This window comes from Sprattus sprattus (genome assembly GCF_963457725.1).
Source record: "Sprattus sprattus genome assembly, chromosome: 13".
Classification (NCBI taxonomy): Eukaryota; Metazoa; Chordata; class Actinopteri; order Clupeiformes; family Clupeidae; genus Sprattus; species Sprattus sprattus.
Window position 1 is genome coordinate 27708129 of NC_137911.1, and position 27500 is coordinate 27735628.

The 27500-nt window shown below is 44.4% G+C and overlaps 1 protein-coding gene across 1 annotated transcript in view; it reads right to left on the minus strand.

Moving 5' to 3' along the window:
- The window catches only part of sptbn5 (spectrin, beta, non-erythrocytic 5), a gene marked incomplete at both ends in the record, with an annotated part of 78870 nt that overhangs the window by 10136 nt on the left and 41234 nt on the right, over positions 1-27500 (minus strand). Inside the window, 22 exons of the mRNA XM_080850265.1 lie at positions 5599-5754; positions 6298-6474; positions 6812-7016; positions 7510-7706; positions 8343-8555; positions 8947-9133; positions 9652-9908; positions 10819-10956; positions 11232-11378; positions 11749-11839; positions 12542-12714; positions 13504-13581; positions 14283-14471; positions 14771-14933; positions 22437-22558; positions 22985-23098; positions 23397-23511; positions 24184-24302; positions 24510-24605; positions 24990-25181; positions 25963-26118; positions 27158-27349. Coding sequence (XP_080706391.1) covers positions 5599-5754; positions 6298-6474; positions 6812-7016; positions 7510-7706; positions 8343-8555; positions 8947-9133; positions 9652-9908; positions 10819-10956; positions 11232-11378; positions 11749-11839; positions 12542-12714; positions 13504-13581; positions 14283-14471; positions 14771-14933; positions 22437-22558; positions 22985-23098; positions 23397-23511; positions 24184-24302; positions 24510-24605; positions 24990-25181; positions 25963-26118; positions 27158-27349 — 3477 coding nt within the window. The remainder of the gene's footprint in view (positions 1-5598; positions 5755-6297; positions 6475-6811; positions 7017-7509; positions 7707-8342; positions 8556-8946; positions 9134-9651; positions 9909-10818; positions 10957-11231; positions 11379-11748; positions 11840-12541; positions 12715-13503; positions 13582-14282; positions 14472-14770; positions 14934-22436; positions 22559-22984; positions 23099-23396; positions 23512-24183; positions 24303-24509; positions 24606-24989; positions 25182-25962; positions 26119-27157; positions 27350-27500) is intronic.

Consider the following 27500-nt stretch of genomic DNA (forward strand, 5'->3'; position numbering starts at 1 on the left):
ACCCGGGGGTGTGATGTGTTGAAATGGTAGACAAGGGAGAAAAAAGTGAAAGATGCTTAGAAGAGATGTGAGGAGAGGAAGGGGGATAAAGGACGGGAGACTGATGAGGGGTCAGGTAAGGATGGAGGTGGATGAAATGAATTTTGAATTTACTCTTCAATGTTCGTTTATGAATTAGGTGCAAAAAATCACATATAGATAAACGCAAATTTGTGTATTTTTTTCCTTAGATGTTACATCTCCCATTCAATTTCCAGCATGATGGTTTCTAAGGATTTCACAAATTGTTAACATTGGGGATTTCCAAAAAATTGTGTTTTTTACACGAATTTTGTCATAATATACTTCATTGTAAAATATACAGAGCTGAACATAAGCAAACTTATAATAACATGCTATTTCTATATGTCTTGATGCTAGTCGATTATGCATTCAATGAAAACTAAATTCATCGTTGCACACGTCACGTCATGTTGCACAGCTCCCATGAACGATTTTGCGCTCCGGCGTAATTCGCATTATTACGTCACAATGGTCTCTGAAAGCTACCCCATATAAAGTTTGTTTTCTGTTTCTTTCGATCAGTTTAAGTCTAGACCAGGTTTTCACAACTTTTACAAAAGCGAGGACTGACAAAGAGACCATTACCGCATCCCTACGCGGGTGCGGTCCGCTTCAATGGGACACCAAAAGGAAACAATTTGTCGAAGCAAATCAATCTGTTCTACATCACAGTGTTAATTAGTCTTTAGGGAATCTGTTTGCTACGCTCATTGAGGATCAAGTCTAAACTCCAGGATGCTGAGTGTCACAAGTAAGACTGGCTTGGCCCCTCTTCTGCTGTCTGGCAGGAGACTCCAGATGGAGAGCGCAGAACTGCAAAAGGCCAACAATGCAGCGGAAGAACGGAACCGCGTTCTTCGTCGTGATAACCTGAACTTGAAGTTGATAATCAGGAGGCTGTCAAAACAATGTCAAGGCCTTGGTCCTAAACCTGAGGACCAGAGAAAGATGCGCTCTGCTTTAGAAAAAAGCGCAGAAATTCTCACTAGATTACAGTTCGGGCGGAGTGCACTTGAGGCGAACATTTCTGATCTCAGAAACGAGTTGGAATCTCGCCTCGGGGAAATGTCAATCCTCCAACATATAAAAAAGACGGACAGAGAACAAATTCAAAATCTCAGCAGTTGTATAAGCACGCTTAAGTACCAGAAGGCGCTCGGACAGAACTCCGTTCAGCAGATGGACGAAGAGATAACGCAGAGAGATGCCGCTCTCGAAGAACTGAGCTCATCAGTACAAGAACACTTGGAGTTGGTCGAAGTATTGTATGAGAGAACGACAGATTTACAAGTCGAGATCACTACAGCACCAACGGAGGAGATCCTAACATCTTTCGGAACATGCCAGAACAAAGGTTTGGGTAAAGCTCCACGTCTGGATAAACCCGCCAGGCCGCTCAGTTTCTACGAAGAACTGAGCCTGTTTAAAGCCGAGCAAGCTCAGGAGAGATCTTCTGTGGACAAACAAATTGTAAGTTTTTTCATAGAACAGCAGTTTACTAAATTGTTTATACCATCACTGTCACATCGTCATGGGTTACGCATAAAGCCGGGGTTGTTAACGGAGAAAACATTGATGAGGATTTTATTGACAGAAATCGCATTTCATGTGAGCATCATACTGTCTGTTTGAATATCAGAAACACAACGCAAGCCTTTGTTTTGTAAACCATGGTTTAGACAGGCCTGTGAGTGAAGTCTGGAGATACAGTGGATGTATTCAAGTTGAGTCTAACCCGTTCGCATTATTTTGTTCCCTTGCTCTTGCCCAGATTAGACTCACCACCAGATGCTAGCAATTACAAACCCTGTAACCCGTACAATCTCTCTTTCTCCTCTTGTTCTCACACAAAATGCATGAGTGCCAACTGCCAAGTAGTGTGGAGTAGTCCTAGATCTACGGAGCTTAAACAGACACTTTAAGTTTGGTATTGAAAAAAAGCTTAATCGGATTCGGAATTGATTCAAAAAACCTGAAAAAATAGAACACTGAAAGTACTGACATCGGAAAAAATACGTAGGCTACTACCTAGGGAAAAATGCACTGAAAAAAGTCTGCCAGAGAAGCAATGGAAATATTGTCATTGACAAAAAACAACAGAATAAACAAACAAACGAAACGTCTTTTCAGTGCCCAACGTGAATTTCAAATCAAGTGTTCAATGCCGATTTTCTAGTTTTAGTTTAGTTTAGTTTTTTTAATCAAAATGCCGATTTTGTTTAGTTCAATGCCAAACTTAAAGTCTGTTATAGCTTCATAAAGATTTGCTGCTTGAATGAAACACAGAGGTCTCAAAACATACTCGTATTTGCATAATAACACTTTATTTTCGAGCGCTTCAGTTGCATGATCGGTATGACAGATGAATAGGTCGTATTAGTTATGATTATATGTATTTATTACAGTGCATGAAATGCCCTGTATTGTTATTCCTAGGCTTCTTCTTCTTCTTCTTCTTCTTCTTATTCTTGTTACCTTTTTCTGCGATTAATTCAGCCCGAACCGCTTAACGTAGAAACTTCATTCAAACTTTGACGCGTAGGTCTTGTAAACGACACTTATGCTATGTATTTTTCACTTTTCTAAACTTTATACTTTTTAAGATATTAAAGAAAAACAAATATAAATTTCTCCCATTGACTTACATTGGGCCATTATGACATCATAATAGGGTCTTTAAACTGGCTTGCACCTGTGCTTCACTGACAGCTGCACCAAATCAAAGGAACCTCTACTCTCTCTGTCCCTCTCAATTTAACTGTAACTAGGAACATTAAGACACCATCCATTCTCTACTTTTTTTTCTCTCCATCTCTCCATCTTTCTCTCTCAGTCAACTTTCTCTCACCCTCAATCTCTCTTCTTCACTCCATTTTTATCTCCTTTTTTCAATATTTTCACTCTCTCTTTATCTCTTCATCCAGAGCCACTCTTGTTCACTCTTCTTTCCTTCTTCCACTCTTCTTTCCTTTCTTATTTTCTTCTTTCACTCTTCTTTCCTTTGTTCTTTCCTTCTTTCACTCTTCTTTCTTTTCTTATTTCCTTCTTCCACTCTTCTTGCCTTCCTTCACGCTTCTTTCCTTTCTTCTTTCATTATTTCACTCTTCTTTCCTTTTGTCTTTCCTTCTTCCACTCTTCTTTCCTTTCTTCTTTCCTTCTTTCACTCTTCTTTCTTTTCTTCTTCCTTTCTTAACCTTTGCATTTCATGCACTGGTATTTCCTTCAGGAAATGCATTTTCTAGTTATTCTTACTTTTAGAGAAAAATAAATTGAGATATGTGGCTATTCATAGCATTCACCTTCCATGGATGTAGCCCCGGTCTAACGATGCCCATGGTTATGACCTGTCGTTTTACAGGTGCTTAATGGGATACTGCCGGAGTGGAGTCTATCACCTTATCTGAAACCAGTGATTTGCACGGTAGGCTTCACAGTCACGCTCTTGTTCGCGCTGACTCTACTCGGCACCGCCGTGCCCGTGTGCCCTCCCGGCACGGGGGTTCCGTGTGAGGACCTACTGCGAGACGCGCTTCAGAAGGTGTTGCTGCCGTACTGCAATCTCCACTTCCCTCTTACTCCGCCTTACTGATAACTTGTTTTAGCAGACAGTATTTAATAAACAATATTGGCATTAGATGAGAACATATTTCAGTGAATTTTTATAAAATGCTGTTCACAGTTAAATTAAGCACACAGAACTACATGAACATATCCCCTCGTTTCCCGAACGCTAAAAAGGACTTGAAATCGGTCGTAAGAGGGATCGTACGTTGCAGAGCGGTTTCCCGACGCCGCACTTAGCTTAAGTTTATCTTTCGTTGAGAAGAATTCTACGTGTGGTCAGGACCAGTAGTAACTTCACACTTAGCGATGCAATCCACCAGGGGCGTCGTTCGGCCTATTATAGAAGAAATCCAAACGATGTTTCTGTGTATAGCACATCATGAGAATGTCATTGTTTCACCTGCCTATTCCCATCAAAATAGAAATAAAGAATTTTGAGTATTTGAAAATAAAGATTATACAAATAATATGTTATCGAACTAAGGAGATGGCTTTTCTGACTGTGTAGTTAGGCTGCAATATTAGGAAATTGACATGTCATTGAGCCGGGCTGGAAATCAATCAAGAGGGTGGCACCCGCTAGCCTATATATATTTATTGAGGTATTGTTCTTATGTCTACACTTGTTATATTGGAACTTCATTCATGAGCCTATACATGGGTTTCTTGTATACAAACATTGAAGGCTGTGCGCGCAAATCCGCGGCAGAAAGCCATACCCTAATACAAATGAATACAGAAAGCCCAGTTTAAATGTATTGTTTATTACTTATTTAGCCTACCGTTCCCTATTATGTTGCATGAATGCTTGCACACACCCTCAACATATTCCCAAACATAACCTTGTACATTGTTGAGCCTTTTTCTATATTTGATTTGATATTTTATTTTTCCTGGCAAACGGATGCTTCCTCCTAGGTATACTGAACATCTTACCAACTCTGTTAGAGCAGTTCACCACACAACAACTCCCTGTCATGTTGCCTTCCTCCACAGCTTTCTCATCCACTTCAACGTTATCTTGCTTCTTTCTGCCGCGAGATTGCGCACGCAACCAGTGATGACGTAGCCGAGAAACCCATGTACACAAGTGAGAAAATCGACTCGTCTGACATCGACTGCTTTACTTTCAGAACCACTGTGATGGACAGCTCCACCCTAAGAGATACTTAAGAACTCGTGCACTTTGCGCTTGTGCACCTGACTTTAAGATGATGTTCGGAAACGCTCGTAAATAGAAAGTGTTACTGAGTCTACCATGTCGCCAAAATCCACGTAGGCCGTTAAAATACGTCGTTATCGGGGAACGAGGCCCAGCTGTGTAACTGTGTTGTGTGTGACCCACAAACTATTACAAAAATATTCATAAAATGTCTACATCACCGTGTAACCCAATGGAAAATAACTAATTTGAACGATTACAAAAGGATACATACACTCCTTTAAAGCACTCATAGACACTGATCATGAAAACAACAAAAAAACATCTATCCAACAAGGGGGTATTTATTCCAAGTGGATTAGTGACAACCGTGGGTAAATTAACTCAGAGGGAGTGGTAAACCTCCTAAAAGAAGAGCCCTATGGCTTTGTTTTGTTAGGAGAATTAAGCCATAGGGCTCTTCTAGTAGGAGGTTTATCACCAAGCCACATACTTGGAATACTGCTAGGGAAAAACCCTTAACTCTTACTCTACTCTGAGAAACCTACACACAGCAAAGCTTTAATAACAGAAAACACATTCATGATAAAATAAATCAATACTTTATTTCACAAATACCCCCCCACACCCCCCGTCCCTGTGATGGACACTGTTTGAAAGCATCATCTTAGTTTACCTCCAAGCCCTCATGTTGGCGGATCAGCGCCTGCTCACTGAGCACACAAACACAAACACACACACACACACACACACACACACACACACACAAGCAGAAAGCATCCGTTTGGAAAAGCATCATGTTAGTTTACCTCCAATCCCTCATGTTGGCGGATCAGCGCCTGCACACTGAGCAGGTCGTGGTTCTGCTCCTCAGAGTCCAGGCCCGCCTCCTTCTCGCTCATCCAGCTCTTCAGCTCGTCCACGTCGCTGTCAAACTGATGCACCTCACGGGCCGAGTGCAGATTCTGCCAGAGGTGAATCATTCAATGGGTACCATTCAACCCCTCATGACTGCTCACTGTGTCATTGTTTCCTGACAGCATGCATGTTGCAGCCTCTACACATTCCGTGGAGTATAACCACAGGGCAAAGATCAATGGACTAGTGATTTCTTCCAGTACAATGAAAATATATTTTATGTTTGTTGCCTGGGACTCTGCAGATTAATCTTTGGCCCTACTGAGAAAAACATCAACGATTGCCAAACATCAACACCCAAGACACCATAACAGCAGGCAGACTTTTTAAAATACCTTATTTGAATTTATTTTTTTCTAAGAGAAAAAGAAAAGACTAGAAAAAAAAAAACATTTGTCATAAGACGTTACAAATGCACTGACTATGGATACCACAGTAATCATAACCATCACCTAAGATTTGTCATGATTCATAACCAACTTCTACAACTTCTACTTCTAACTTCTACAACTAACTAACAACACCTATACTCCATCAATAACCCGGTGAGTCACCACCACGGTTGCACCCTCCCCTGTTAGTGCTCTCACCTCTGCCCTGGTCTTCACGGCCCGGTTGAGTTCATCCCACAGCTGCTGTAGAGCCTCCTCCCTGAGCTGGACCCCGCTGGAGCCCATCTTCCGCCCCAGCTGCTGCACGCTCCCCAGCTTGTGCTGGCCCAGGGAGCCCACCTCCGCGGAGAAGTCTTCAAACTTCTTCTGAAGCACCTGGAGGACGAGAGAGGGTAATGTGGCAATGAGGCATTTCAATCGTCTAATAGTATTCATGTACCCTGTACGTATATAGATATATGTATTGTTTATGTAATCACTTTATATATCCAACCCAAATGCTTTGGCAATACTCTACAATGTTATGGTCATGCCAATAAAGCTTCTTTTGAATTGAATTGAATTGAATTCAGCACAAGAGCTTACACAAAGACACCCACACACAACTCACTGGAGATATTATGTTAAGACACACACACACACACACACACACACACACACACACACACACAGAGTGAGAGAGAGAAACACACACAAACATTTTAAAGCATACCTCCACATCTTCGAGGTCTTGTCCGTAGTCTTCAGACTGGGCCTGGGCGATGCGTGTGAGGAGCCAGTCCTGCAGCTCTCTGGCCTCCCTCTCGAACACGTACAGGTGCAGCTGATCCTGTAGGCCGGCACGGCGCTCTGCACACACCCTCTGGAGAGACTGGAACTGCTCCAACACATCCGCCAGACTCTTACTCACTAGATGACTGGAGGAGGAAATGGAAGAATGTACATTGATACCGGTCCATTTTAATGGGGGTTTGTTAATGTAATTATATAGAAGGCAATGATGCAAAAATCGAACTGAATGGTGCTTGTTTGACTAAAAGATGGAAATGGAATTGTTTGATTTTAAAATGTATTTGTAATTTCTACATTGTTCGAGTAGATCATTATTATACAAAAAAGGGTTAACATCTGTGAAGAATGAAGGTAAACACCTCCAGTTAGTTTCAATACCTATACTTCATCAGTCTTCATTGATGGAATCTTTATTGATCCATGTACCTGTTAGGACCAGTAAGTTTTCTACTATGCTTATGTTAACTCATTGTTTTATTTTATTGTATTATTAAAGTTAGTTTCTAATATGTAGGCACTCTGAGATTCGTCTGAATAAAAAGTGCGTTAAAAATAAAATAAATTATTATTATTACGTCATCAGTCTTCATTGCTGGAATATTTATTGATTTAATGTACCTGTTAGGATGGCCGCTGCGCTCCATCTGGTCTCCTCTCTTCTGGAGCGAGGTCAGCTTCAGCTGGTGGCTCTCCAGCTCCAGGGCCACGGCCTCCAGCTTCTTCAGCAGAGCCTCCGTGGCCTCCTCACTCTTCCCAAAGTCCTTGGACTCCAGGACCGGCCTCTGCTCCTCCATCCACAGCTCGAGCTCAGACACCTGGGCCAAGGGTGAACACACTCTACTCTTCAGGAACACCAATACTCCATGCTGTGATCTGTAATGTGCTTTAAAAAGTATAATTGGAGGTGGATTTCTTAATGCAGTTCTGTAGACCACCACCCACAACACCATCAAATATAACAACAAAATGTAACTGTATTTATTGTAAACCACCTCAGAAAAGTATGTGCTATCTATGCCACCGCATTTTGAACTCCTAACTCTTTACATTTTTAAAACTTTGCACTATTTTTAGCTATTTGTTCTATTTGTTGTTACACAGTATGTTGTTGTGTTACATGTTGTCCCTTGTCGCACCAACAGGAGCAGCGCTCCAAATTTCGCTGTATGCAAATACAATGACAATAAAGGCTTTTCTATTCTATTCTATTTATATTTATATGCCTACAGAGAGATGTAGCGATCGTCAGTTTGATATATATTTTAATGCCTTTTTTAAATTGTTTAGCCATTTTCACTCTGGCAGGGGGACTGCCAATGGAAACTAGCCTTTTGGCTATAATTGGGTGCATTTACATTTTAATGTTCATGAATGTTCACTGTCCGTCTTGATCAAAAAAAAAATTGATTGATTGATTGATATCATCCATAATGACAGATTGAATGGGGCACCTCGGAGAGGAAGGTCTGTATTTGGAGGGCCTCCTGAAGCAGCTGGCCCTTGCTCTCCGACTCCTTCTTCAGGCTCTCGAAGATGTTCTTCAGCTCGTCCAACCGCTCGCTGATCTCGTGCGAGGCAAAGTGCTGTCCACGCACCAGGTTCTGCCCCGTCTCTCGCACGGCCTGCACCAATGGTGAGCGACTTGTGATCTCCTGCATCACCACCTGGATACGGGTATACACAAATTACAAACGTATTGGTCAGTATCATAGCAACAGACCGCTAACTCTGTTAATTTATCTGCACCTCCTAGTCAGTTTGCCAATCCTAGAGGTTGACATAAAAAAAACAAAGATGGATTGTATTTTTTTGTACATTAACGCGATCACTTGTAACTTAAGTGAATGAGAACACTCAGACACTCCATGAGAGTGCTATTACTGCTAGCTATACAGTAAATTGCTAGCATTTGGAGTATGCTAACTAATGCTAGCATTGCTAGCTATGCAGTAAATTGCTAGCATTTGGAGTATGCTAACTAATGCTAGCATTGCTAGCTATGCAGTACATTTCTAATACTAGCATTGCTAGCTGTGAAATAGCAATGTGGCCGACCTGGTGCTTGTTTAGCATGGCCTGTGTGCTCTGGAGCGACGTGCCCCAGTCTTTGGAGGAGGCCGCCGGCAGCTTGTCCTGAATCCAGGCCAGCTCGTCCTCGATGTCGCGGTTGAACTGGAACAGCATGTGCCATGACTCCAGGGTCTCCCTTCGCAGTGTCAGAGGATCAGCCAGGTTGTTGTACCTGCCAATGATCGGAGAAAGACAAGGACTTTACACAGACAGCCTGACACTGACCTCCCTAGAGCCACTCCAGCTCCATTCAGAAGAATCCCAGAGTGCCAACATAGTAAAAGCTAACTATAATAATACAATAAAATAAATTAAGACTAGTTAACACAAGCATAATAGAAAACTAGGTGACAGCCTTTACACTGACAGTCTGCCACTCCAGCTCCCTATGCAAGTGTGCCATACACCGGGCAACACATGAAGACGCCAAATCAGTTAGAGAGACTGCTCAGGAGCTACTGTGTATGCAGCCTACAGTATGGTCCATTAAGTCACTAACCAACAGTTGGATTGCTAATGAACTCCAGTACTAGAACTAGGGTCTTTAAGGTCAGATCAAGTACTAGAACTAGGGTCTTTAAGGTCAGATTAAGTACTAGAACTAGGGTCTTTAAGGTCAGATTAAGTACTAGAACTAGGGTCTTTAAAGTCAGATTAAGATCAGATTAAGGTCAGATTAAGGTCAGGGACCTGTTGACGGTTCCTTGGACTCTCTGCTGTATCTCCTGGGCTAAGAAGTTTCCCTGGGCAGAGAAGTCCTTGGCTGTGCCCACCAGGGCCTGGAGCCTCTCCAGGTGACCATCCACCACCTCCTCCAGGTCGTGTAGGGCCTTCAGCAGTCGGATGACGGAGGCCAGGTCAGTGCCACAGTCCCTGCTGGAGACCTCCTTCTCCACGGAGCTCAGCCACTCCTCCATGTCGTCCAGGGAGCGCTGGAACTGCAGGGCCTGAGGGGGGGGGGGGACAGAGGGGGTGTGGGGGGGAAGGAGAGGGGGTGTGAGGTGATGGAGATTATTTCCAAACAGTGTTTATGACTTTAGAATATATTAATCAAGTGCCTACAGATAGTCCCAAGAGGAGTCATCGAGGCCTGCTATATCAGGAAAGGGTGATACACCATCACAATACAACTACAGATAGTCCCAAGAGGAGTCATCGAGGCCTGCTATATCAGCAAAGGGTGATACACCATCACAATACACCTACAGATAGCCCACAAGAGGAGTCATCGAGGCCTAATGTATCACTGAAGGGTGATACACCACCACAATACACCTACAGATAGTCCCAAGAGGAGTCATCGAGGCCTGCTATATCAGGAAAGGGTGATACACCATCAAAAAACACCAGCAGATAGTCCACAAGAGGAGTCATCGAGGCCTAATGTATCACTGAAGGGTGAAACACCATCACAATACAACTACAGATAGTCCCAAGAGGAGTCATCGAGGCCTAATGTATCACTGAAGGGTGAAACACCATCACAATACACCTACAGATAGTCCCAAGAGGGGGGTCATGAGGGTCTAATGTATCACTGAAGGGTGATACACCACCACAATACAACTACAGATAGTCCCAAGAGGGGGGTCATGAGGGTCTAATGTATCACTGAAGGGTGATACACCACCACAATACACCTGCAGATAGTCCACAAGAGGAGTTATCAGGGCCTAATATATCACTGAAGGGTGATACACCACCACAATACACCTACAGATAGTCCACAAGAGGAGTCATCGAGGCCTAATATATCACTGAAGGGTGATACACCACCACAATACACCTGCAGATGGTCCTAAGAGGGGGGTCATGAGGGTCTAATGTAGCAGAATGTTCTGCCAACACGTGTTTTACCTGATAGGCTTGCTGGAGTCGTGACTTCTTCTCTCTGCAGTTGTCCAGGAGCTGAGTCCAGCTGTCCTTCAGGTCCTTCACCCTGGGCTTAATGTTCTTCACAGCAGGGTGGCCTGCAGCCAGCATACGCTCGCCTTCCTGGGGTTGGAAAGTGTGCCATTTATGGCATTTAAGTGCTAGCCAAGGCTCTCATTTGCACACAGCTTACTGCAAATGCCTTGTGTCTCCACACAGTAGTTATGATAGCAATTACACTGAAATGTATGTGCAAAACCATTTCAAAACCGCTGCTTCAGTTAAAGGGTCCATTTTGGCAAATTATGGGTTGCGGTGTGAAGCACAAAAAAATATAAAACCTTTATTGCATCAAGTTTTTCCAGCTTTCTCTCGTGCCTGCAGATTTTCAGGCTTACCTTGGTGAGGGCCTCCACCTGGCCATGGTTGACCAGGATCTCTGCCTCTGAGCTCTGGTGTTTCAGCAGCTTGGCCTGCAGATTGATGGGGTCCCTCCAGCTCTCGTCCAGGGCAATGGCATTCTTCTCATTAAGCCAGGAACAGAGCTGTGGTACAGGAGACACGGGTTCAGCACGGCACACTAACATTAACACTAACATTCACGTTAACATTCACACTAACACTCATACTCACATTAATATGAACACTACACTTACACTAACATTAACATTAGCAATAAACATTGTTTCGGGGTGAGTCTTGAAACCAAAGTCAATATGAAACCAAACAGGACCTAATATTTTCAGAGCCATGTGTGTAGCATGGGTGTGTGTGTGTGTGTGTGTGTGTGTAGCATGGGGCTGTGTGTGTGTGTGTGTGTGTAGCATGGGGCTGTGTGTGTGTAGTGTGGGGCTGTGTGTGTGTAGCATGGGGTTGTGTGTGTATGTAGCATGTGTGTGTGTGTGTGCACCATACCTCGTAGCTGCCACCCAAGAACCTGTGGAGCTGCAGAGACTCCTCCAGTGCCTGGCGCCTTGCTCCGCTCGTCTCCAGCAGCTTCTCTTTCCTGAGGGGATGGAGGGAGGTTACAACCAAGTGCAGTGTGCAGTCTGTTATCGGAAAAGTTACAGCTATGCTATGTATTGTATTGTATCATGGAATATTACTGATAGCGTTCAGGCCAAACTTACTAGGACGTATCGAATGTCTCATATTTACACACAATATTTAATTAAATAATGTTGCTAGTTAGTGACAAACATAGACATTTAACATGTAGAATAAGAAATAGAAATGTGTGCTCTGATTGCTGTGGAAACGTATTAAATGATGTCAAGACGTTGTTGCTTGTTGTGTATAGTGCCGAGACACAAATGAACAATATAGACATTTCGTACATTTTACACATAGAATTACAAATAGAAAATAGGATTGTGTGCTCCTTGTGGTCTGATTGGTGTGGAGACGGCCCCGGCGTCTCGGACCTGAGCTGCATGGCTCTGCTCTTGCTCTGGATGCTGGTGGAGTCGTAGTGCTTTTGCTGCTGCAGCTGCTGGGCGTGTGTGTGTGTGTGTGTGTGTGTGTGTGTGTGTGTGTGTGTGTGTGTGTGTGTGTGTGTGCCTCTGACCTGAGCTGCAGGGCTCTGCTCTTGCTCTGGATGCTGGTGGAGTCGTAGTGCTTTTGTTGCTGCAGCTGCTGGGCGTGTGTATGTGTGTGTGTGTGTGTGTGTGTGTGTGTGTGTGTGTGTGTGTGTGTGTGTGTCTCTGACCTGAGCTGCATGGCTCTGCTCTTGCTCTGGATGCTGGTGGAGTCATAGTGCTTCTGCTGCTGCAGCTGCTGGGCGTGCCGCTGCACCGCCTCCACCTGCTCCACCTCCGCCCCCAGCGTCTGCTCAAACAGAGCCTGCGTCCTCTGCAGCTGCTCCACCTCAGACAGGGAGCCCTGTACCAGTGCACACATATACAGCACACAGCACACACACAACATCAACACATACAACATAAATACACACACAACATAAACACACACAGCAAACACACACAACATCAACACACACAACAGAAAACACCACAACATATACAGCACACAGCAAACACACACAACATGAACACACAACAGAAAACACCACAACATATACAGCACACAGCAAACACACACAACATGAACACACAACAGAAAACACCACAACATATACAGCACACAGCAAACACACACAACATAAACACACACATCATAAATACACAGATCATGAACACACACAACAGAAAACACACACAACATAAACACACACAACAGAAAACACCACAACATATACAGCACACAGCAAACACACACAACATGAACACACAACAGAAAACACCACAACATATACAGCACACAGCAAACACACACAGCAAACACACACATCATAAATACACAACAGAAAACACACACAACATAAACACACACAACAGAAAACACACACACAACAGAAATGCACACAACATAAACACACACAACATAAACACATATACATACATTTTTGTGGCACAGCCTATTCAAACGTTTTAAACAAATTGATTGATCCGCTTTAGAGATGGGGCGTTAGTCATCGAAATAAGGACTCTTGATATGCCACTTGTCCCAATTTAGTTGTATTTATGTTAATGTATAGGGTCCAGGGCGGAGAGCGAAATCTACCATAGACAAAATAGTACACAACAGATCAGCATCAGCAAGTGGCATACTGACCCCCAAGTCTTCATTAGCCAAGAAGGCCTCCTTGTTGCTGAGCCAGCTCTCACTCTGTTCCACGTAGCCCAGGAAGACCTGTGAAAGAAGTTAATACTGCTTTTGAAAACATACAGACGCCACATGTGTCCTCTTCTTCAGGCATCAGTCAACAGCATCACAATCATAGCACAGTGAGTCACTCATCCCAAAAGGCAAGAGAAGGGAGAATGAAATGTGAATGTGTGTGTGTGTGTAGTAGCATGGGGCTGTGTGTGTGTGTGTGTGTAGCGTGGGGCTGTGTGTGTGTGTGTAGCATGGGGCTGTATGTGTGTGTGTAGCATGGGGCTGTGTGTGTGTAGCGTGGGGCTGTGTGTGTGTAGCATGGGCTGTGTGTGTGTGTGTGTGTGTGTGTGTGTGTGTGTGTGTGTGTGTGTGTGTGTGTGTGTGTGTGTGTAGCATGGGGCTGTATGTGTGTGTGTAGCATGGGGCTGTGTGTGTGTGTGTGTGTGTGTAGCATGGGGCTGTGTGTGTGTGTGTGTAGCATGGGGCTGTGTGTGTGTGTGTGTGTGTGTGTTTGTAGTATGGGGCTGTGTGTGTGTGTGTAGCATGGGGCTGTGTGTGTGTGTGTGTAGCATGGGGCTGTGTGTGTGTGTGTGTGTGTTTGTAGTATGGGGCTGTGTGTGTGTGTGTAGCATGGAGCTTTGTGTGTGTGTGTAGCATGGGGCTGTGTGTGTGTGTGTGTAGCATGGGGCAAGAGAAGGGAGAATGAAAGTGCATAAGCTGGAGCGTTTTGAGACCTGTAAATTAAGGGCTTGCTCCAGCAGAGTCCTCCTGTCCTGCCAAGCGTCGGCCAGCCCCTTCTTGGCATCCTGCAGGCTATTCACGGCCGTCTTGATCTCCTGTGCTGAACTGTGGCCAGACTTCACCAGCCGCTGCCCAGCGCTCCTCACAGAGTCAATGCGATCAGCACGAGCATCAATCTCCGTCTGGCAACACACCAACGTGAAACATTCATTTTATGTCCTTGATTTCTGAGACAAGAATAAGAACACTGTTTGCTATTAATTATGAGGAAAAAAAGCTAAATTTAGACAACATGATCTGTAGTCCAGAACATGTTATATGGTTAGGATATGTCCAGGCATGTTATTTCAGTAATAGGCCCTCTAGAGCCATGTATAAAAGTATATATTACCATGGTGGGTACTTTGCAAAAGGTCATAAAATCTAGTCAAGCCGTGATAGGGAGAAGATGGGATATGGCAAAAGGTTTGTGCGTCTTCACCTTCCAGTCCTGATGTTCAGCGATCATGCCCTCGGCCTCTGCCTTGCTCTTGGGCAGACCTTTCTGTGCCATCTCAGAGCTGTTCTTCAGCGTCACATCCAGCAGGAGGCGCTGGTTGGCCTTGAAGAGCTGCAGCTCATGAGCCTCATGTAGGCGCTCCTTCCTGCAACCCAAATCACCCGCCTCAGTCTACCTCTGGTAGGTCTCTATTGCTCTAGTCTATCTCTGGTAGGTCTCTATTGCTCTAGTCTATCTCTGGTAGGTCTCTATTGCTCTAGTCTACCTCTGGTAGGTCTCTATTGCTCTAGTCTATCTCTGGTAGGTCTCTATTGCTCTAGTCTATCTCTGGTAGGTCTCTACTGCTCTAGTCTATCTCTGGTAGGTCTCTATTGCTCTAGTCTATCTCTGGTAGGTCTCTACTGCTCTAGTCTATCTCTGGTAGGTCTCTATTGCTCTAGTCTACCTCTGGTAGGTCTCTATTGCTCTAGTCTATCTCTGGTAGGTCTCTATTGCTCTAGTCTATCTCTGGTAGGTCTCTATTGCTCTAGTCTATCTCTGGTAGGTCTCTATTGCTCTACTGCTCTAGTCTATCTCTGGTAGGTCTCTATTGCTCTAGTCTATCTCTGGTAGGTCTCTATTGCTCTATTGCTCTAGTCTATCTCTGGTAGGTCTCTATTGCTCTAGTCTATCTCTGGTAGGTCTCTATTGCTCTACTGCTCTAGTCTATCTCTGGTAGGTCTCTATTGCTCTAGTCTATCTCTGGTAGGTCTCTATTGCTCTACTGCTCTAGTCTATCTCTGGTAGGTCTCTATTGCTCTAGTCTATCTCTGGTAGGTCTCTATTGCTCTATTGCTCTAGTCTATCTCTGGTAGGTCTCTATTGCTCTAGTCTATCTCTGGTAGGTCTCTATTGCTCTACTGCTCTAGTCTATCTCTGGTAGGTCTCTATTGCTCTAGTCTATCTCTGGTAGGTCTCTATTGCTCTACTGCTCTAGTCTATCTCTGGTAGGTCTCTATTGCTCTAGTCTATCTCTGGTAGGTCTCTATTGCTCTATTGCTCTAGTCTATCTCTGGTAGGTCTCTATTGCTCTAGTCTATCTCTGGTAGGTCTCTATTGCTCTAGTCTATCTCTGGTAGGTCTCTATTGCTCTAGTCTATCTCTGGTAGGTCTCTATTGCTCTAGTCTATCTCTGGTAGGTCTCTATTGCTCTAGTCTACCTCTGGTAGGTCTCTATTGCTCTATTGCTCTAGTCTATCTCTGGTAGGTCTCTCTTGCTCTAGTCTATCTCTGGTAGGTCTCTATTGCTCTAGTCTACCTCTGGTAGGTCTCTATTGCTCTATTGCTCTAGTCTATCTCTGGTAGGTCTCTCTTGCTCTAGTCTACCTCTGGTAGGTCTCTATTGCTCTATTGCTCTAGTCTATCTCTGGTAGGTCTCTCTTGCTCTAGTCTATCTCTGGTAGGTCTCTATTGCTCTATTGCTCTAGTCTATCTCTGGTAGGTCTCTATTGCTCTATTGCTCTAGTCTATCTCTGGTAGGTCTCTATTGCTCTAGTCTACCTCTGGTAGGTCTCTATTGCTCTAGTCTACCTCTGGTAGGTCTCTATTGCTCTATTGCTCTAGTCTACCTCTGGTAGGTCTCTATTGCTCTAGTCTACCTCTGGTAGGTCTCTATTGCTCTAGTCTACCTCTGGTAGGTCTCTATTGCTCTAGTCTATCTCTGGTAGGTCTCTATTGCTCTATTGCTCTAGTCTACCTCTGGTAGGTCTCTATTGCTCTAGTCTACCTCTGGTAGGTCTCTATTGCTCTATTGCTCTAGTCTATCTCTGGTAGGTCTCTATTGCTCTAGTCTACCTCTGGTAGGTCTCTATTGCTCTAGTCTATCTCTGGTAGGTCTCTATTGCTCTAGTCTACCTCTGGTAGGTCTCTATTGCTCTAGTCTATCTCTGGTAGGTCTCTATTGCTCTAGTCTATCTCTGGTAGGTCTCTATTGCTCTAGTCTATCTCTGGTAGGTCTCTATTGCTCTAGTCTATCTCTGGTAGGTCTCTATTGCTCTAGTCTACCTCTGGTAGGTCTCTATTGCTCTATTGCTCTAGTCTATCTCTGGTAGGTCTCTATTGCTCTATTGCTCTAGTCTACCTCTGGTAGGTCTCTATTGCTCTAGTCTACCTCTGGTAGGTCTCTATTGCTCTAGTCTATCTCTGGTAGGTCTCTATTGCTCTAGTCTATCTCTGGTAGGTCTCTACTGCTCTAGTCTATCTCTGGTAGGTCTCTATTGCTCTAGTCTATCTCTGGTAGGTCTCTATTGCTCTAGTCTATCTCTGGTAGGTCTCTATTAATCTAGTCTACCTCTGGTAGGTCTCTATTGCTCTATTGCTCTAGTCTACCTCTGGTAGGTCTCTATTGCTCTATTGCTCTAGTCTATCTCTGGTAGGTCTCTATTGCTCTAGTCTACCTCTGGTAGGTCTCTATTGCTCTAGTCTACCTCTGGTAGGTCTCTATTGCTCTAGTCTATCTCTGGTAGGTCTCTATTGCTCTAGTCTATCTCTGGTAGGTCTCTATTGCTCTATTGCTCTAGTCTATCTCTGGTAGGTCTCTATTGCTCTATTGCTCTAGTCTACCTCTGGTAGGTCTCTATTGCTCTAGTCTACCTCTGGTAGGTCTCTATTGCTCTAGTCTATCTCTGGTAGGTCTCTATTGCTCTAGTCTATCTCTGGTAGGTCTCTATTGCTCTATTGCTCTAGTCTATCTCTGGTAGGTCTCTATTGCTCTATTCTATCTCTGGTAGGTCTCTATTGCTCTAGTCTACCTCTGGTAGGTCTCTATTGCTCTAGTCTACCTCTGGTAGGTCTCTATTGCTCTATTGCTCTAGTCTATCTCTGGTAGGTCTCTATTGCTCTAGTCTACCTCTGGTAGGTCTCTATTGCTCTAGTCTACCTCTGGTAGGTCTCTATTGCTCTAGTCTATCTCTGGTAGGTCTCTATTGCTCTAGTCTACCTCTGGTAGGTCTCTATTGCTCTAGTCTATCTCTGGTAGGTCTCTATTGCTCTAGTCTACCTCTGGTAGGTCTCTATTGCTCTAGTCTATCTCTGGTAGGTCTCTATTGCTCTAGTCTACCTCTGGTAGGTCTCTATTGCTCTATTGCTCTAGTCTACCTCTGGTAGGTCTCTATTGCTCTATTGCTCTAGTCTATCTCTGGTAGGTCTCTATTGCTCTAGTCTATCTCTGGTAGGTCTCTATTGCTCTAGTCTACCTCTGGTAGGTCTCTATTGCTCTAGTCTATCTCTGGTAGGTCTCTATTGCTCTAGTCTATCTCTGGTAGGTCTCTATTGCTCTAGTCTATCTCTGGTAGGTCTCTATTGCTCTAGTCTACCTCTGGTAGGTCTGTATTGCTCTAGTCTACCTCTGGTAGGTCTCTATTGCTTTAGTCTATCTCTGGTAGGTCTCTATTGCTCTAGTCTATCTCTGGTAGGTCTCTATTGCTCTATTGCTCTAGTCTACCTCTGGTAGGTCTGTATTGCTCTAGTCTACCTCTGGTAGGTCTCTATTGCTTTAGTCTATCTCTGGTAGGTCTCTATTGCTTTAGTCTATCTCTGGTAGGTCTCTATTGCTCTAGTCTATCTCTGGTAGGTCTCTATTGCTCTAGTCTACCTCTGGTAGGTCTCTATTGCTCTATTGCTCTAGTCTATCTCTGGTAGGTCTCTATTGCTCTACTGCTCTAGTCTATCTCTGGTAGGTCTCTATTGCTCTACTGCTCTAGTCTACCTCTGGTAGGTCTCTATTGCTCTAGTCTATCTCTGGTAGGTCTCTATTGCTCTAGTCTATCTCTGGTAGGTCTCTACTGCTCTAGTCTATCTCTGGTAGGTCTCTATTGCTCTAGTCTACCTCTGGTAGGTCTCTATTGCTCTATTGCTCTAGTCTATCTCTGGTAGGTCTCTATTGCTCTACTGCTCTAGTCTACCTCTGGTAGGTCTCTATTGCTCTAGTCTATCTCTGGTAGGTCTCTATTGCTCTATTGCTCTAGTCTATCTCTGGTAGGTCTCTATTGCTCTATTGCTCTAGTCTATCTCTGGTAGGTCTCTATTGCTCTAGTCTACCTCTGGTAGGTCTCTATTGCTCTAGTCTATCTCTGGTAGGTCTCTATTGCTCTATTGCTCTACTCTATCTCTGGTAGGTCTCTATTGCTCTAGTCTACCTCTGGTAGGTCTCTATTGCTCTAGTCTACCTCTGGTAGGTCTCTATTGCTCTATTGCTCTAGTCTATCTCTGGTAGGTCTCTATTGCTCTATTGCTCTAGTCTATCTCTGGTAGGTCTCTATTGCTCTAGTCTACCTCTGGTAGGTCTCTATTGCTCTATTGCTCTAGTCTATCTCTGGTAGGTCTCTATTGCTCCAGTCTACCTCTGGTAGGTCTCTATTGCTCTAGTCTACCTCTGGTAGGTCTCTATTGCTCTATTGCGCTAGTCTATCTCTGGTAGGTCTCTATTGCTCTAGTCTATCTCTGGTAGGTCTCTATTGCTCTAGTCTACCTCTGGTAGGTCTCTATTGCTCTAGTCTATCTCTGGTAGGTCTCTATTGCTCTATTGCTCTAGTCTATCTCTGGTAGGTCTCTATTGCTCTAGTCTACCTCTGGTAGGTCTCTATTGCTCTAGTCTACCTCTGGTAGGTCTCTATTGCTCTATTGCTCTAGTCTATCTCTGGTAGGTCTCTATTGCTCTATTGCTCTAGTCTATCTCTGGTAGGTCTCTATTGCTCTAGTCTACCTCTGGTAGGTCTCTATTGCTCTATTGCTCTAGTCTATCTCTGGTAGGTCTCTATTGCTCCAGTCTACCTCTGGTAGGTCTCTATTGCTCTAGTCTACCTCTGGTAGGTCTCTATTGCTCTATTGCTCTAGTCTATCTCTGGTAGGTCTCTATTGCTCTATTGCTCTAGTCTATCTCTGGTAGGTCTCTATTGCTCTAGTCTATCTCTGGTAGGTCTCTATTGCTCTATTGCTCTAGTCTATCTCTGGTAGGTCTCTATTGCTCTAGTCTACCTCTGGTAGGTCTCTATTGCTCTAGTCTATCTCTGGTAGGTCTCTATTGCTCTAGTCTATCTCTGGTAGGTCTCTATTGCTCTAGTCTATCTCTGGTAGGTCTCTATTGCTCTAGTCTATCTCTGGTAGGTCTGTATTGCTCTATTGCTCTAGTCTATCTCTGGTAGGTCTCTATTGCTCTATTGCTCTAGTCTATCTCTGGTAGGTCTCTATTGCTCTATTCTATCTCTGGTAGGTCTCTATTGCTCTATTGCTCTAGTCTATCTCTGGTAGGTCTCTATTGCTCTATTGCTCTAGTCTATCTCTGGTAGGTCTCTATTGCTCTATTGCTCTAGTCTATCTCTGGTAGGTCTCTATTGCTCTATTGCTCTAGTCTATCTCTGGTAGGTCTCTATTGCTCTAGTCTATCTCTGGTAGGTCTCTATTGCTCTATTGCTCTAGTCTATCTCTGGTAGGTCTCTATTGCTCTAGTCTATCTCTGGTAGGTCTCTATTGCTCTAGTCTATCTCTGGTAGGTCTCTATTGCTCTAGTCTATCTCTGGTAGGTCTCTATTGCTCTAGTCTATCTCTGGTAGGTCTCTATTGCTCTAGTCTACCTCTTGTAGGTCTCTATTGCTCTATTGCTCTAGTCTATCTCTGGTAGGTCTCTATTGCTCTAGTCTATCTCTGGTAGGTCTCTATTGCTCTATTGCTCTAGTCTATCTCTGGTAGGTCTCTATTGCTCTAGTCTATCTCTGGTAGGTCTCTATTGCTCTAGTCTATCTCTGGTAGGTCTCTATTGCTCTAGTCTATCTCTGGTAGGTCTCTATTGCTCTATTGCTCTAGTCTATCTCTGGTAGGTCTCTATTGCTCTAGTCTATCTCTGGTAGGTCTCTATTGCTCTAGTCTATCTCTGGTAGGTCTCTATTGCTCTATTGCTCTAGTCTATCTCTGGTAGGTCTCTATTGCTCTAGTCTATCTCTGGTAGGTCTCTATTGCTCTAGTCTACCTCTGGTAGGTCTCTACTGCTCTAGTCTACCTCTGGTAGGTCTCTATTGCTCTAGTCTATCTCTGGTAGGTCTCTATTGCTCTAGTCTATCTCTGGTAGGTCTCTATTGCTCTAGTCTACCTCTTGTAGGTCTCTATTGCTCTATTGCTCTAGTCTATCTCTGGTAGGTCTCTATTGCTCTAGTCTATCTCTGGTAGGTCTCTATTGCTCTATTGCTCTAGTCTATCTCTGGTAGGCCTCTCTTGCTCTAGTCTATCTCTGGTAGGTCTCTATTGCTCTAGTCTATCTCTGGTAGGTCTCTATTGCTCTAGTCTATCTCTGGTAGGTCTCTATTGCTCTATTGCTCTAGTCTATCTCTGGTAGGTCTCTATTGCTCTAGTCTATCTCTGGTAGGTCTCTATTGCTCTAGTCTATCTCTGGTAGGTCTCTATTGCTCTATTGCTCTAGTCTATCTCTGGTAGGTCTCTATTGCTCTAGTCTATCTCTGGTAGGTCTCTATTGCTCTAGTCTACCTCTGGTAGGTCTCTACTGCTCTAGTCTACCTCTGGTAGGTCTCTATTGCTCTAGTCTATCTCTGGTAGGTCTCTATTGCTCTAGTCTATCTCTGGTAGGTCTCTATTGCTCTAGTCTACCTCTGGTAGGTCTCTACTGCTCTAGTCTACCTCTGGTAGGTCTTTATTGCTCTAGTCTATCTCTGGTAGGTCTCTATTGCTCTAGTCTACCTCTGGTAGGTCTCTACTGCTCTAGTCTATCTCTGGTAGGTCTCTATTGCTCTATTGCTCTAGTCTATCTCTGGTAGGTCTCTATTGCTCTAGTCTACCTCTGGTAGGTCTCTACTGCTCTAGTCTATCTCTGGTAGGTCTCTATTGCTCTATTGCTCTAGTCTATCTCTGGTAGGTCTCTATTGCTCTAGTCTATCTCTGGTAGGTCTCTATTGCTCTATTGCTCTAGTCTATCTCTGGTAGGTCTCTATTGCTCTAGTCTATCTCTGGTAGGTCTCTATTGCTCTAGTCTACCTCTGGTAGGTCTCTATTGCTCTATTGCTCTAGTCTACCTCTGGTAGGTCTCTACTGCTCTAGTCTATCTCTGGTAGGTCTCTACTGCTCTAGTCTATCTCTGGTAGGTCTCTACTGCTCTAGTCTATATCTGGTAGGTCTCTATTGCTCTATTGCTCTAGTCTATCTCTGGTAGGTCTCTACTGCTCTATTGCTCTAGTCTATCTCTGGTAGGTCTCTATTGCTCTAGTCTATCTCTGGTAGGTCTCTACTGCTCTATTGCTCTATTGCTCTATTGCTCGTTTTCAGTTTCAGTTTCAGTTTGTTTATTTGATGAAGAGGGACAGTGTACATTGATAAACATTAAAATGTAAATGCACCCAATTGTAGCCAAAAGGCTAGTTTCCATTGGCAGTCCCCGTGCCAGGGTGATAATGGCTAAACAACTTAAAACTCGTAGCCCGATTATTCTCTCCTTTGTACGTGGCTTTGGATAAAAGCGTCTACTTAGTGACTAAATGTAAATGTAAGAGTTGATCCAGGGCCAGTGTGCCAGTCTGTGTCTTTGACTTTTGCATTTTTTTGCTGCTTTTTGGCCTTGAATCTACGAACTTTGCTTTGACGTGGCCATGTGTTATAGCGGATCACTGACCTGCGTTTGACCTCTTTCTCCAGGTTCAGCAGTGCCGTGTTCACTTCCGTCTGCTTCAGTTTGAGTTTGTCTGTCAGCTCTGACTGGCTCCTTAGGCGCCCCTTCGCTTCTTTCTCCAGAGCCTGCGGAGAACACGAGGAGCATCACCCTAAGGTACACTCCTGTACAGCACATCTCTTACATCATGAGGAGCATCACCCTAAGGAACACTCCTGTACAGCACATACTATTTTACGTCCTGAGGAGCGTCACCCTAAGGAACACTCCTGTACAGCCCATCATGAGGAGCATCACCCTAAGGTTCACTCCTGTACAGCACATACTATTTTACGTCCTCGGTGTGATGGCTAAATAGAGGAGTTTTCTACCCAACACCCTGCAAGGCATTTCAAGTCCCTGATCATAGAACACAGAAAAGTCAAACATGCTTCGTCTATCAGCTTATTATACAGATTCATAACCGGAACTTGTCTAAACAGCAACTGAATATAAATGTGTGTATGTGTGTGTGTGTGTGTGTGTGTGTGTGTAGAACCACTTCAACTTACCGTTCCCCTCTCCTTGATCACCCCTAGCTCCCTCTCCGTCTCCTCATGCCGGCGAATCAGACTCTCAACACTGTCGACGTCCCAGCCACAGTCCCCATCTTGCAACAACAGCATCTACAATAACACATTATGATCACAAGCAGAACCGACACCCAATTAACAGCAATGGTCACAGAAAATCCCCAGACAACTCAGAGCACCCATGACCCAGATAACACTCATGATTTCACACACAAACACAAACGAACACACACAATAACACACACACTCACACACACACAAACATACACACACACACACGCACACGCACACACACACACACACACAATCACACACACACACACACACACACACACACACACACACAATCACACACACACACACACACACACACACACACATAAACGCTCACCTTTTTGTTGGCTCTTTCGCGCACTTCCTCCAGCTCCCTCATGAGGGCGTGCACTTCCAGGGCTCCCTCCAGCCTCTTCTTGTAGCGGCTCAGGTCGCCATGGAAATTACTCCAGCTACACATACACCAATACATCAGAGGTCTCACTCACATACACCAATACATCAGAACTCTCACTCACATACACCAATACATCAGAAGTCTCAGTCACATACACCAATACATCAGAAGTCTCAGTCACATACACCAATACATCAGAGGTCTCACTCACATACATCAATACATCAGAACTCTCACTCACATACACCAATACATCAGAAGTCTCAGTCACATACATCAATACATCAGCACAACCACTCACATACATCAATACATCAGCACTCCCACACATACACCAATACATCAGCACAACCACTCACATACATCAATACATCAGCACTCCCACTCACATGATCAAAGCATCACCAGTGTTCTGAGTGGACAAATCTGATATGATGTCACTTGAATTGTGAGTGAATCTGTGAATGCTCAAAGGATAAATACAATACAATGTGTATGTGTGTGTGTGTGCGTGTGTGTGCACGTGCGCGTGTGTGTGTGTGTGTGTGTGTGTGTGTGTGTGTGTGCGTGCGTGTGTGTGCACGCGTGTGTGTGTGAGTGTGCGTGCGTGCGTGTGCACGTGTGTGTGTGAGTGTGTGTGTGTGTGTGTGCGTGCGTGTGTGTGTGTGAGTGTGTGTGTGTGTGTGTGAGAGTGAGTGTGTGTGTGTGGGAGAGAGGGTAAATGTACCGCTCGTTGAGCTGCTGTTTCCTCTTCTTCACCGTCTCCAGCTCGTCACAGTTCTGCCTCTCCAGACGAGTGGCCAGGCTATTGATGGCCCTGATGTGGCCGTCATCCATAGTCACCTCCTGTGGACAAAGTCGACACAATGTGATCCAAAGGGCAGTCCTTCCATGGAGTCATTACATGAAATATAAAAGATATTATTTCACAAATGGCCAAGGAAGAGACACATTTGTCAAGTGTATTTATCTTATTATTTATGATATCTGAAATGAAGCCATGATACTTGGTACCATCTCATCCTGGCTTCTGTAGTCATGGGAATTACTCACCCCTGTCCCTGTTCCTCTGAACTCGTTAAGTTTCTTCAGAAGCTGAAGGCCGTGCTCATAGTCCTCTCCCACATCGCCCACATTTATCATCACTTCCTGTTTCAGAGGAACGCATACACATGTATTTAACAATAACATGAACACGGCACAGTTCACCTGTCGAAAAAGGTTTGCAGTCCAGCGTTAGTGAACACACACACTCACACACACACACAGACACACACAAACATACAGATACACCTGACACACAAACATACACACAAACACAGACACACACACACACACACAAACAAACATACACACGCACATATACACCTGGCACACACAACAAACATACACACAGACCTGACACACACACACAAACACACACACACACACACACACACCTGGCACATACACACACAAACAAACATACACACACACCTGACACTCACACACACACACAAACAAACACACACACACACCTGACACACTCCTCACCTTCTGTCTAATCCACATCTCCACCTCATCCACCTTCTGCAGGAACTCCAGGACGTCTCGGTTGTCTTCTAGAACCTTCCCTCTTGCTGCCACTGCCTGTTTGAGCGCCTCCCAGTGTTTGATCAGGGCAGTGACGGTGGCATGGACCTCCTTAGACTTCGGGTGATGCAGTGAGACCAGCTCATCTCCAGCCTCCAGAGGGCAAAGGGCAAAGGGCAAAGGTGAAAACAAAGGTTAACAGTTAGCACACACCCTATGTACAGTACAGTACAGTACCAGTCAAAAGTTTGAACACCTTCTGATTTTTTGAGAAGTTTTTTCTTTACTTTTATTATTTTCTACATGGTAGATAACACTTTTTTTTGTTTAGAACATCATTCCATATGTGTTCTTTTGTAGTTTAAATGTGTTCAGTATTAATGTACAATGTAGAAAATAATTAAAGTAAAGAAAACACTTCTTTTGACTGGTACTGTAGGTCAAACTGAACCTGGCCTACCAGTCCCAATGTTGTACGTTTTTACTATGAACAAGTAAGTAGAGCGAAGTGGATCTTTTAGAACCATGAAAGACTTGTAACTACAATTCCTTGAGCAGGGAGTAAGCGATATTTCTATGGTTTGCCCTTCCTCCGCCCCAGAAAATACAGTACCGGTACAGGTACATCAAATACAGGTACAGGTACTTCAAATACAGGTACAAGTACCCATTAACAAAGGCATACTGAATGGCTTCCGTTATTGGGCCCCTGAGGCCACATGAGGGGGCGACACTGGTACAGGAGGTAGAAAATCAGACCGTTTAGTAATCAGAAGGTTGCTAGTTCGATTCCCTGTCGAAGCGGCCTTGAGCAAGACACTGAACCCCTAATTGCTCCTGATGTGCAGTCTGCCATCAGTGTAAATGTGTATACATGTGTAAGTCGCTTTGGATAAAAGCGTCTGCTAAATTACTAAATGTAAACATGACTCACCTGCTGCACAGACTCGATGATCTTGTTGTGGGCGAGGATCTCGGCCTCGAACACCTGGTGCTTCTGGAGCAGCTTCATCTTGGTCTGCAGGTTGCTCAGGTCCTTCTTGGTGTCCTCCTGCATCGTGAGCATGCGCTCCGTCACCCACTCCTCAGCCTGCGGGGGAGAAACTGGAGCTCAAGGAACTAACAAACTGAGCCTCTCTCTGCTGCTATATGAACATTAAGGGGGCGACAGTGGTCCAGGAGGTAGAGAAGTCGTCTAGTAAACAGAAGGATGCTAGGTCGATTCCCTGTCGAAGTGTCCTTGAGCAAGACACTGAACCCCTAATTGCTCCTGATGTGCAGTGTGCCATCAGTGTAAATGTAAAACGTATACATATGTAAGTTGGATAAAAGCGTGTGCTAATTGACTTAATATCAAGGAACAAACAAACTGAGCCTCTCTCCTGCTGCTGCTATATGAACATTAAACTGTAACTATGCACTGCAATCCTACACTGTACATAGCTGAATTGTATTGTTTGTTTGTTATTGTATCATATTGTCTGTACATATTGTTAGATACCAGAATTTCCCCACGGGATAAATAAAGTATGTATCTATCTATCTATCTCTAAACTAAGACTATGTGCTTGAGATTCAGAACCATCTCCTATGGTAAAGTCTGACTGAGCATCTCCCCTGCTGCTATATGGACTGTTTGTAAGACTATGTGCTTGAGATTCAGAATAATCTCTGACGGTTAAATCTGACTGTCATGATCTACATATCTAGTAAAAATGGGCAGCAATCACAGTCAATGGCAGAGGGGAGTAAGGTACAGTCATGAGAGTCAGTCAGTGTGCGTGTAGGGGTGGAGTCTATAGGGGTGGAGTCAGCCAGTGGTCTATAGGGGTGGAGTCTATAGGGGTGGAGTCAGCCAGTGTGCGTGTAGGGGTGGAGTCTATAGGGGTGGAGTCAGCCAGTGTTCTATAGGGGTGGAGTCAGTCAGTGTGCGTGTAGGGGTGGAGTCTATAGGGGTGGAGTCAGCCAGTGTTCTATAGGGGTGGAGTCTATAGGGGTGGAGTCAGCCAGTGTGCGCGTAGGGGTGGAGTCAGTCAGTGTTCTATAGGGGTGGAGTCAGTCAGTGTTCTATAGGGGTGAAGTCAGTCAGTGTTCGTGTAGTCGTGGAGATGAATGATGCTCTTCAGGACCTCGGAAGCGTCCCGAGTGAAGATGCAGAGCAGCCGGGACATGTCCAAGTCCTCTCCGCGTTTGACGGACAGCTGCTGGATGCGTCTCCTCCTCTCCTCAAGGGCGGCGAGTTTGTTGCGGATGCGTTTGGCCTTCTCACGCTTGAGGTCCTCTTTCTGCAGACGGCTCGCCAGCTCCTGCAGCGCAATCATCTGCAGAGAGAAAAAAAAAGACATTTCTCACCGTTGCATAATTACCTTTCACTGCGCAGACATACACAATATACACAAACGTATGTAAGTTCAAATGAAAACGGCCACACACTAACATTGAAACACTGTAAGCTGAAGACAAAAACTGTAA